We start from the raw sequence: 12,404 nt of genomic DNA, 5'->3' as shown, positions 1-12,404 counted from the left end.
GGGAATATTCCGTTAAGTTTAACGGAATATTCCTAACGGCAGTTGACGGCGTCAGTTAAGTTTAACGGAATATTCCTGACGGCGTCAGTTGACGCCGTCAGTGTGCATGGCACGTGGCCGCGCGTGGGGGCGCGTAGGTCCGTGCCTAGGACGGCGCGTGGGGGCGCGTGCGGGGTCCAAAAATTATTTTAAAAATATGGGTGTGATCCTGAGGTTGTGTAGAGCACGTTGGTATATTCAATTGTCCAATTTGAGCAATGTATGAGAAGTTATTACGAGAAGTTGGTTATGTGCTTTTAAATTAACGTTTTCGTAGCTTTTTCGCGTATAGGTGATTCGTTTTCCGAGGACGAGCGTACACACTCGAGGCAGGGGGGCTACGACCCTTCCACTTATCAGTGAGTGGGCTTTTGTTTTCCGTATATACCTATATACATCTAAATTCCCAGAAATAGATTAAAAAGAGTAATTGATTTATGTCATGCACTTTATTATTATCACTTATGCATCATCATATGCATTAGTAGCGGCATACATTTATATATGTGTATTTGGTGCTGTGGACGCACAGGTAAGTGCCAGGTAAGCGGTATTCATGTTGTTATGCAGTAATAGTTTGAGATGCTTAGAGAGCTCATAATCTGCACCCCCGGTGTTAGTGCTCCCGCCCAGAGTTGGGGCATAGCCTTCACGTGTATGTTCACCCGCACCGCATGCTCGCCTTGGATCCAAAATAGGTGCCTAGGCTTGTCGTACAGACCACATTAGGTGGTTCCGACTCGTAGGTGACCCGCGATTTATCGCCCAGCTTCACGTGATCGTAGCACTAGAGCATACATATATATATATTACACCAGCCTGTCGTACAGACCACGTTAGGTGGTTCCAACTCGTGTGCAGATTCAGTTATTGAGTTGAGATTGGAGCTCTATATGCAGCCGTACAGGTCACGTTAGGTGACTCCCGGCTGCCAGATTATATGTTATTGTTATGAGTTATGCTTGAGCACTTACATTTATTGTGAGATTCTGTTGTGGCATATTCTCGAGCATGAATGGCATATTTTGGAGCATGATTGACATATCTATACATACGTATATATGTTCATTTTCTGGGAAGTATACAGGTTTTACGGCGAGGGGTTAGAATGTATTTTGCTAAAGAGTTTTCAAAGAACTTTGTTTTTGCCCACTCACGCTTTTGTTTTTGCGCCCTTCCAGGTTCTAGTGGTATAGCAAGTTCGGTGGTTTTTCCCAGAGGGCGTCCCGGCATTTCTGAAAGACACTCACCATTGTAGGGTCACCTTCGGGTGTATTTATGTCGTATCTTTTCCTTTTGGACTGTTGTAGACTTGCTCTGAATTGTGTCTCACATACACTAGCACTTGTTTTAGTACTTTGTATGCTAGTTAGTTTTTAATTATTCGTACTTTTATATTACTATCTTCATAGCTTCCGCACGCGCACATTAAGTTACTTTTTTTACGGCCAGCACGCCCTGATCTCGGTCGGGGTGTGTCAATTAGTGAGTGGGCATTTTTTTATATATATTACATATAAAGTTTTATAATTTCCACAAATGCTTTTGGATTGATTTTACGCATATCATGCCATGTTTTATTTAATTTTAAAAATGCCAATATATTGTTGAGATTTATATATTGTCATGGCATGTTCATATACCATATAATTGCTCGTTATGCATGCTTGCACCACTGTAGTACTCGCCCCGAGCCAGGGCTAGGCTTCACGTGTATGTTCACATCGCACCGCACGCTCACCTTGGATCCATTGTAGGTGCCAGTCCTGTCCTAGGTTGCAATAGGCAATTAGGACTCGTATGTGATGCTCCTAGCGCCAGTCTTCACGTAATTGTAGTACTAAAGCGTATATTATGATTACACCCAGTTTTGTTCATGGCTGAACTTATCTGCATGAGCTCATGTGTTAGCCTAGATTGATGAGCACTTGATTTTATTATGCTACGGTTGATATATTATGATTGGCGTATTTCTAGATTTATTGTTGGTTTGCATTTGATTTCATACTTACACGTAGTATGATTTTCTATAAACTATACTTGTTTTACGGTAAGGGGTTAGTATGTTCAGAAAATAACTGTGTTTTATAAACTTTTGTTTTTGCCCACTCACCCTTCTGTTTTTCGCCCCTCCAGGACTTAGTTAGATGAATTCTTTGTGGTGTACGAGGAAATCTCTGGCTGTTCTGACATATCCCTAAATAAATGTAGGAGCTTATTTCTGGTTGTGTAATAAGTACCTTAACTAGTTCGATTACTTTACTTATGTTGTACCGTCATCTATGCTCTGACTACTTATGTTTTATAGGTTCTTCCCACTACTGCGCACTCTCTTTATTAGTTTAAATAAATGTTAGCTTTGGTTTAAATTTATCCATATTTTTACATATCACTTTCTTTTTGGTTACGTCACCTTTAGGTGTCGCCCAGCATGCCTCGACTCCAGTCGGGGTGTGTCAATTTTTATTTGCAACCCTTTTTTTAAATTGTACCAATTTTCTTTTCAGTTTTAGTTTGTACCCATATATTAATTGCTTTTCTGTTCATATTTTCAAACTTTTATTTGTACTCATATTTTTTTTAACCTTTTATTTGTACCCATTATTTATTAATAATGTACCTATTTGTCTTTAAAAATGTACCACTTTGTTATATGTAAAATGTACCCTTTTTTTTAAGTACCATTTGCTTTTATGTAAAATGTACCCATTTTTTAATGTAAGAATTTTTATTTATTTATTTATTTTTACTCTGAAATGTATTTATTGTTATTTTATATAAATGTACCCATTGTATTTACCAATTTTTTTTAATGTAAAATGTACCGTATACAAATTACCAATTTTTTGTACGTAAAATGTCATTAAAATAAGTAATGACAAATCATGGGTTTTATTTAAATATAATTGATCTTAAGGACAAATCATGTCATTAAGATAAATTATACTTTTTTATATATAAGTATAATTCATTTTTTAATATTTTCAATCCCACCATCATGGATTTTAGTTAAAATCTCATTAATATTAGTAACTACAAATATCAAATTTTAATTTAAAAATTATAATAACCTACGTAGAAATGCATTATTGCATTAATTTCAGAGATTTCAAAAATTGAAAATCAACAAGGTTTTAGTCAAAGAACATTGATAAACAAGGACTTTATCCAAGGTCATCCTATTAGTTAAACCATAAAATAAATTGGTATCGAACCTACCTTACGAGATTCAAACCTAAAACCTTTAACTTATAAGTGATGAGGAATACCACTTACTAGACCGTAATGAAATTCGTAACTTGAGAAATTGAAAAATCTAAAAGAAGATAATTGATTAGTTGGTTTTTCACATCTGTTAGTTTTGTTTTTAGGGTTTCTGAGTGACTCTGGTTTTGATTGGTAATTGGGAGACTTCGTATATATGTGTGTGAGACTGTAATGTTTGTTTTATTGTTCGTTTGTTTGTTTGAAAAGTCAACACTTTTGATATGCGGACCAGGAAACAAAATTATTAGTTAAATCACTAAAAGTTTGTTTTTTTTTCTTGAATAAAATTATATATTTTTTGGAAAAAAAGATATATTTACAAAAGGGTTTTTATTATCAAACTCGCCATTTACGAAATTTAAATCTAAAATTTTTAACTTATGAGCGAAGAGGAATACAACTAACTAGACCGTAATGAAATTCGTAACTTGGGAGATTGAAGAATCTAAAAGAAGATAATTGATTAGTTGGTTTTTTGATATGTCAAAACATTAATTTTTGCTATGTTTGTGTTATATGCGTCTGTTATTAACGTTCACACTTCTGACGTGCAAACCAAGAAACAAAATATTTGAATCAATTAGAAGAAACAAAATAAATAAGAAAGTAAGTTACTATACGTTAAATAACGGGAGAGAACCGGATGGTTACTTTTGTATCATGCTATTAACATTGCTCGTAAGTAAGCATGATCCAAGAGAAAACCCAACGGTTAAAAAGTGTTCTCTCCCGTTAATGCTCAAAAAGTTACAAATCAAGCCGATCTCAGATAGGTTTTTATTTCCTAATCAAATGTGCAACTTACAACTGGAATTGGATGGCTGAGATTTATGGACCTATTTGCTATCCACGCTCTACAATATTAACAATTTCCCCTTTCCATGAAAGGAAAAAACAGTAAATCTGTATTTATATCCCCACCAGTATGACAAACAATATTCCTTTGGAGCCTTCAACTAGAACCCTGATGAATGATTTTTTAACTTGCCTTTTCAGATAGAACTGAGATGATCTCGGACCGAGCTTTTTCAAGTGCACTGGACAAATTCTCAGGCTTCCGCCCTCCTGCCTGAGCAAAGTTGGGTCTTCCGCCCCCTCCACCACCACACAACTTAGCTATGGGCCCTATGAACTTCCCCGCCTGTATTCCCAAATTGACAACTCCTGGGGTGAATGCGGCAACCAGGCTTACCTTCTCATCACCTGGACAAGAGCCCAGAATGACAGCTGCCGGATCTTCTAGCGTCTCTATCAGATATTCGGCTGCTTTTTTTAGTGAATCAGCATCAGTGTCTTCCATGGATTCAACCAGTACACTGTGATATGAAATTTCCACAAAAGAACAAGGATCAAAATAAATAAATAATCTGAAAAAACACATGGATATCCAGTATGAAGAGGAAGAAATATATGTAAATAATCCAATGAGGGGACTCAATTATTTAGGAACTTTTACATGTTAAGAATCCCAGGATTATGAAATTTCTTAGGCTATAATGCAAATTGCAGTGTTTAATTCACGAGTTTCTGAACGTTTAAAGTTTGGTGATTCCAATAGGTTAAAGAGCTATAAAAATAGTAGTTAAAGTCCCTGAGAAAGATAGAGCTTATTAGATAAATGGAGATATAGTTGCAATGCCCAAGTAAATTCGTCCCATATATGTACCTGACTTTTTGTGAAGTTCCCACAGAAATCGCTTTGCTTGCCATGATCGATGCTTTGTAAACTGCTGCTTTTTCCCGCAAGGTAGAAGCTTCATTTCTTGTCATCCGTAACTCCTCTAATAGATTATCTACTCTGTTTGTTACTTCTTCAGCTTTCACCTTCAGAAAAGCAACATTACATAATAAAAATTCTTGCTCCATTCGTAAGGGCTATTAAGGACCAAAAAGCATTAGAAAATTGTAAAAGAGAAGTGAGGGAAAGAAAAAAGAGACAAAAACGAGATTTAAAAAAAATAAAACGAAACATACTTTGAGGGTGGAACATAGTTGTTTCATGTAATAATCTCTGGCATTGACATATTCAATAAAGGCATCACCTGCCACAGCTTCTATACGCCTGATTCCAGATGCAATACCCTGTTCTGAAATTATTTTGAATCCACGTATTTCAGAAGTATTGCTCACATGAGTCCCACCACAAAGTTCCATGGATACTCCAGGAACCTCTACAACACGAACCTGCAGCAGGTCAAACTCACCAATAAATTTCACTTTGCAACGTATTGGAATAAACACACTGTTTAAGGGATCAAGAGAAGGTGTGAAGCAGATTTCGTACCTCTTCACCATATTTTTCACCAAACATTGCTATAGCCCCAGCTCCTTTGGCATCAGCAAGAGGCATCACTTTAGTTTGAAGCGGTGTTGCATCCCCAACCCATTTATTAACCAGACTTTCAATTTCCGCAAGCTCGCTGTCAGTAAGTGGTCGGTGGAAGTTGAAATCAAACCTTAGACGCTCAAAAGCCACCAACGAACCAGCTTGTGATGTCTCCTGACCTATAACTTTCTTGAGTGCAGATTGCAGCAAATGAGTAGCAGTATGATGAACCTGTAGGGAGCTAAGCATAGCTCAGTTTGCAAGCTAAAATGCTTTGATAGAATTTATTCTAATTGATTAGAGCATGCCAATAATAGATACCATATATTTTGACTTTCGTAGTTACAATTAATTCAGCTCAGAATATATAGATAGCTCTTATAGTTTTGAAGCTTGCTTAAAGTTCATAATTAAAGGGAAAACCAATCCTGCATGTAGGTTTGTACCTTAGCCCGCTGTCTTAGTCTTGCATCCACTGCGGCTTCCACTTCTCTGCCAACTTCTAAAGCTCCCTCTTTGATCGTACCCTTATGAACAAATATGTTACCCATAGATTTTTGGACATCTATTATCTCCATAACAGCCTTGTACTGGTTTTCACCTTGTGGAATATATAAAAATCCATGATCTCCAATTTGACCTCCTGATTCTGCATAAAATGGTGTCCGGTTCAGCAACACTTCTACTTCACTTCCTTCAGAAACCTGTAGGACAGGGCTCCCATTCACTATAAGACTTTCCACTACGGCTGTTGCAGAAAGGGTTTCGTATCCAAGAAATTTGGTGTCCCCAACATCTTTTGTAACATCTGCACTATTTCCCATGGAAAGTTTAACAGCACTATGTGCAGCCTGGGATTGACGCCTTTGGTTTTCCATTTCAATATCAAAACCATTCATATCTATACTTACACCACGTTCTTCAGCCACTTCTGCTGTTATTTCAACAGGAAATCCATACGTATCGTACAAAAGAAATGCATCTTTTCCTGACAAGCAAGGTGCAGTCCCACTTTCTCTTGCACTTAACAGTGAGTCAACTAGCATTTGGTCAAGATATTTTTCCCCTCTCTCCAATGTCTGCACAAATTTAAGTTCTTCCCTTTTCAACTCCTCAAGAATGCGGGGTATTCTATTTTTCAAATCTGGATATATGTAGGTGCTCAACTCGATTACTTTTCCTGCAATGGTTGGTAAAAATGCTCCTTCAAGGTTTCCCTGACCATCTCCCTTTATACCCAGCATCCTACCAGTACGAACGGCTCTTCTAATAAGCCGTCGAACGACATAACCTCTTCCAATATTTGATGGAACAACCCCATCTGATATGAGATATACAACTGCACGCATGTGATCTCCTATAATCTGAAATAAGAAAACTTACATGAGAATTCCTACCAATGTGTTTGATGAAATAAAAACTTAACAGAACATGGTTTCCTAAACTAGGGCATACTTTGAGGTTCAGTTTTGATTGATCATCAGCTAGACCATACGGTACTTTTGCCAATTCTGAGGTTTTCTCTATAATTGGATAGATCAAGTCGGTTTCATAGTTGTTTGAAACCTGCAAGAAAAACATGACTTAATTGATAAATATTGAACCAATTCATTTGATACTGGTGTTGCAATCAATGCATGCTGTGGTTAACGACTTGCTCCTTTAGTTTTCTTGCACAACAGTAGAAGTACCAATTTTGCAAAGAAATTTATATACATTATCATGCAAAACCGGCAAATCAACCGATACCTTCTGCAGAATGCGAGCCATACGCTCCAAGCCAAGCCCAGTATCTATATTCTTCTGTTTCAAGGGTTCAAGCGAGCCATTATCCTTCTTGTTGAATTCCATAAAAACTAAATTGTAAAACTCTATAAACCTCGTATCATCATTCAGATCCTGAAAAATAAAGTCATGGCAATGTAAATGAAGGAAAAATCACCGCTGTAAAGTAGTTCAGTATTTAAAACTTCCCCCCTGCAAAGAAAATTTTTGAAAACCAAATACATACAATGGCAGCATAGCCCCTCTCAGGATGGAAATCATAATAAATCTCAGAACATGGACCACATGGACCAGTAACTCCACTAGTCCAAAAGTTGTCCTCTTCACCCATTCTCTTTATACGCTCTACAGGAACGCCCACCTGAACCAAAAGCCATGATATATTACTGTATGTTCTTACATTTGTTTGATGTAACATCAATTATACAACTAGAGATACACTTTAACAGTTAGTAGAGAACAAAAAAACACTAAGTCTCATATGGTATTTGTGATTCTGATACTAAAAGCATATTGCAGAGACAGAAATATGTCCATTTCATCAGAAGATACTGGATGTAGGCATAAAGGTGAAAAATGCATGTGTACATTACAAAGGCCAGCCACAAACAGTGAAATGTTGAAAGTCAGTAGGAGATTTGTCACTGGCTCAGTTTAAGATAAATGCAATATGCACATGGAAGTATAGCGAAAAAAGAGAGAATGGATGAGCAGAAAAAACCAAACAATGTTATTTGTAAAAGTAAAAGCAATTATTGGGGGACCTCATTAATGGCTAACCTCGTCATGCCAGATTTCAAAAGCTTCATTATCATCTTCAAAGACACTAATCCACAATCTGTCAGCTGGTAACCCAAATCTGAGAGAAATAAACAGGTTTTGCAGAAGTTATATTTTCAAAAATAGCAAGAATATAGATTGATAAAAATATTCATAACCATGAAAAGTAAAGCATCAATGAAATACAAAAGAAACCATAGGACTACTACTAAAAAGAAAAGGGGATAAGTACGGTTTCTTATGGGACTGGGCTTATTTTATAGAGCACGAAAGGGATATCCTTCTCAAATAAGAAAGATAATTTTTACGACAAGGAGTTTAGATAAGATTCTTTGGAGCTTTCATATGCAAAACAGTAAGGTTGTCTTTGCCATATATATATATATATATATATATATATATATATATATTATGTACAAAGTGAATTAGGTGAGAATATCATGGCTAACTACTACTCAAAGAATGAGAACAGCAATCATCCTTAAAAACAATAACCAGAACTTATAAATTCACATTAATGAGCAATAAACAACATTAAGTTCTTGCATACTCTACAGTTGAAAGCTCCCATGCCCATTGGATTGCCTCCTTCTTGAAGTAATCCCCAAAACTGAAATTTCCAAGCATCTCAAAGAACGTATGATGTCGAGTTGTTCGGCCTACATTCTCCACATCATTTGTACGTATGCACCTCTGTGCAGTTGTAGCACGAGGAACTTGTCTAGGAACCTGAACAGAATCTGCGAGCACCATTAGAAAAGCTAGGGTTTCGCCTTAAAAATGTAAGGAAAGCAGCATGATCAGAATGAAAAAAAAAAAAAAAAAAAAAAAAATCCACATAACAGAAAAACAAACCTAATATGAACCGATGTAGTGTATGATGTCTATCACAATATAGCAGGTCAAAATTACCCTAACTTTGGGGTTCTAAATGACCTTGATGCCATTAAAATGTATTTTGAGTGTAGACAATATATTCATAAACACCTTAATTACTTCATGGATAATTTTACCTTCACAATTGACGCTGTAATGATTTCAATGGATAAAATAACTATCTCATGACAGGTTTCTAGAAAGTCTGCATCATACCTGACCAAGGAATATGGGCTTAAATTGGAGCATTCCCGCAATCGTTAGTAGAACTGTGGGATCATCTGGCACAAGAGAAGCACTTGGAAGAACCTTATGACCACGGGCAGCATAAAAATCAAGAAACCGACGGCGTATGGAATCCCCACTCACAGAGAGATCTTTGGACTTACCCTCCACCAGTTCATCAGTTGCAGACTGAACAGATGCTGAAAAGTAATGCAAGTAAAACAATATCCTATGAAGATAAAATCTCAACAATAATCAATAAGCTCTTCAACCAAAACGTATCCAATTAGTTACAGCAACCTGATGTACTTTTAGTACTAAACTTCATGCTCCGAACTTGTGTTACAACACAATGCCTGCTGGGAAATACATTGGAAGAGAAGAGGGCTACGTTTGCTGTGGTAATGAAGACTGTAAAAAAAAGTTCCCAAAATCATGGCTGTTCAGAAACTAGTGCATGAACATGAAGTCAATGTAGAGCACTGAACCAGCCAAGTTAACATCATGCAATAAAAACAAAATAAAATTAGCGAAATCTGGCACAATTATGATGTGAAGCTGCAAGAAGGCTTGCTAGAGAACCAGATAAAAGTGAGACCTCTCATCATGGATGAACAAGGATTGTTTTCAGTTTACAACATTCAGGTCCATATGAGTAACATTCACTCCTAATACCAAAATTGTATAACTATAACAATTCTAACAACTCATTGTCATTCCAATTTGCTTCCGGGTTATCTCATGCGAACGAATTAACAAAACAAAAATTCTCCATATACGAAATCCAAAATATTTATGTAAAAGAAAGTCAAGAAAATACAATGGTTGACATAAGTTAAACAGCATCCCGAACCAATGTAGCGGATCTAAAGGTGTATAACAAGAACTAATTTGCGGCAACCAAAACCCATGAACAATCAGGGGATTTTGAACGAAACGAAAAAGTAAAATCTGATCGGAAATTTCAATCAAAAGGAACTTCAAATAAAAACTAAGTGGGTGCAAAAAAGAAATCTTACGTCAAAAGACAGTCTTGCACCCAGAAAATACTAACAAAAAAAGAAAAGAAAACATTCATAGTAAGAGAGCTTGTAGCACCACAAATCGAGCTACAAAAATAAAGAATTGAAAATTTCAACCAATTGGGTTTTCTGGTAAGAACTAAATAACAGCAGAAATCTCAGTAATTGCATAAAGAAATCTGTGAGTTGAAAGCAAAAGAGTAAGCAGAGTTGGAGAAGAAAGTACCGGTGGAAAGGCCCAATTTACGATTTGGGTAGATGTGGAAAGTTGATTTGGGCAAAACTCTTGAAGTGGGAAGTGGAACGAGAGATTTCCAGCCATGGCTACTGCACAAAGGCTGTGAAAGCTTCAAGCTTTCCATGGTTGTACTGCGATTGTCCCTCTTAAGTATCGTTGTGCTGAGAAATTTCAAATGGGCGTTTATATACGTTGGAGAGAAAGGAAAGGATAAGGCTCTTGTAGAGGTCCACGTAATTGAGCGGTTATTCACATTCTGAGGATTGCAATTAATTTTTGGGAGTTTTAACGAAAAATTTGTGATACTGTTCACTTTAATGAAAAATCATATTTTTACACTAAAAATTCAAACATGGTACTATTCACTTTACTCTTTATTTTGTCCTTATGATTAAAACTTAAAGTTTTCAAACCGTTTTTATTAATTTTCCTTTGATTTTTGTGGATTTTGGTAAATGGGCCAGAACAACGACTCAATTCGTTGTCTAAATGATCTTGAAATTATGTTTGGCTCAACTGTACTGTTTAAAGTTTCAATAAAATGTTGCCATTTCATCTCAAAAAAATGTTTTATTTTCTTTACATCTTAATTTGGTACTCAACCTTGTTTCAAATTTGAAGTGTATGAAATATGAAATAATCATACCTGGATATTGGGCTTATGGAAAGAAGGTGGGACCAAATATTTCTTTTGTTCAACACTGAAAGTCAGAACTCAAATTAATTTTTTGTACGTGATCATAATATCGAACTCTTTTGATCCATGCAAGTACCATAAAAAACACTTTAGAAAAAATTTTCATGCTCAATCTCAAACAAAAGTTCGTAATCGACGCTAGCTCAAGCTCAAGTTTGTTTTTAAGCTCGACACGTTTAAAAGCGAACTTGAGCCTTTAAATGACTTGACTCAACTTATTCTTTAAATGTGCTTGAACTTATGTTTGGCTCAACTTAATAAAAATTAAAAGAAAATAAAAACGTAGTAATATATGATACCCACATTCAAACATTGTCTTAGTTTCCAAGTTACGGGGGTAATTAAATTATGATTATTTTGGATCTTTACTTGAGAGGAGGATTGATGGTTTGGTAATAAAGTTTAAGTTGTTATAATAATATGTGGCTGTTCACTTTCTTATTCAATATATAATATATCAATATGTGAACAATTTTTTATGCAAATTCTATGCTTATAAATAGGCAGTCTAATGAGAAGCAAATGACATTCTGATTTTCTCCCCCTTAATCCCTCTCTTATCTCTTAATTCTTTTTTTTTTGTATATTTTATTTCTAACACGTTATCAACACAACTGTCTCTTGATTATTTTTTTCTTTATTAATAGAGAGTTAACACCCCAAATGATATGCACAACTCCGACGATGTAATTTTTTATCTATAAACACCGGTGTGTGATGTGGCTATAGGGTTGTTACTTTAATATTGTCGTTGCTACTTTTATGCACGAAACTCTTTGGTTTTTTACTGCATACGAAATATGGATCTCCATGGATTACAACATATGTTGATCAATCTATTGTTATGATTGTGAATACATATGATTTCCTGACGGAAAAAATAAAATTGGCATATTTTTCTTATTTACTGCTTATTTTATGTTGTTAGACCATTCAGTTATCACAAAGAATATCAAATTGATCAAAGAGCCAACAAGAGTTGGTCCTCAATTTATGAATAATATGAGATGATGAGTTTTTAAGAGATGAGGACCTACAGTCCCTCTAACTCTCAACATATAATTAGATTGAATTTTAGTCTATTGATTTTCAAATCTTATACAATGATGAGTGATCGGTTTAAAGCCTCGTATCCACAATGTTTAAGCA

At 35.7% G+C, this 12,404-nt stretch overlaps 1 protein-coding gene across 4 annotated transcripts; it reads right to left on the bottom strand.

Moving 5' to 3' along the window:
• Positions 1 to 4,053: 4,053 nt before the first annotated feature.
• EMB1030 (Alanyl-tRNA synthetase, class IIc) lies at positions 4,054 to 10,765 on the bottom strand. 4 transcript variants are annotated; one of them, XM_068467444.2, is made up of 13 exons: positions 10,547 to 10,765; positions 9,599 to 9,709; positions 9,290 to 9,498; positions 8,748 to 8,926; positions 8,198 to 8,276; positions 7,644 to 7,778; positions 7,382 to 7,531; positions 7,088 to 7,198; positions 6,079 to 6,996; positions 5,591 to 5,863; positions 5,281 to 5,490; positions 4,973 to 5,130; positions 4,054 to 4,622 (listed from the first exon to the last, which is right to left on the bottom strand). In XM_068467444.2, exons 1-13 carry the CDS (start codon positions 10,680 to 10,682, stop codon positions 4,286 to 4,288), a joined length of 3,006 nt encoding a protein of 1,001 aa, XP_068323545.2. In that variant the 5' UTR covers positions 10,683 to 10,765; the 3' UTR covers positions 4,054 to 4,285. The 4 variants fall into 4 exon arrangements, with proteins under 4 accessions (XP_068323545.2, XP_068323547.2, XP_068323546.2 ...); XM_068467446.2 differs by having other exon boundaries at positions 8,748 to 8,937; positions 10,547 to 10,752; XM_068467445.2 differs by having other exon boundaries at positions 9,608 to 9,709; positions 10,547 to 10,734.
• Positions 10,766 to 12,404: the final 1,639 nt, after the last annotated feature.

The sequence above is a fragment of the Pyrus communis genome, chromosome 10 (assembly GCF_041283825.1).
Source record: "Pyrus communis isolate YQ-2024b chromosome 10, ASM4128382v1, whole genome shotgun sequence".
Taxonomy (NCBI): domain Eukaryota; kingdom Viridiplantae; phylum Streptophyta; class Magnoliopsida; order Rosales; family Rosaceae; genus Pyrus; species Pyrus communis.
The sequence above is the reverse complement of the archived record's forward strand: the minus strand, read 5'-3'. Positions and strand labels throughout refer to the sequence as shown.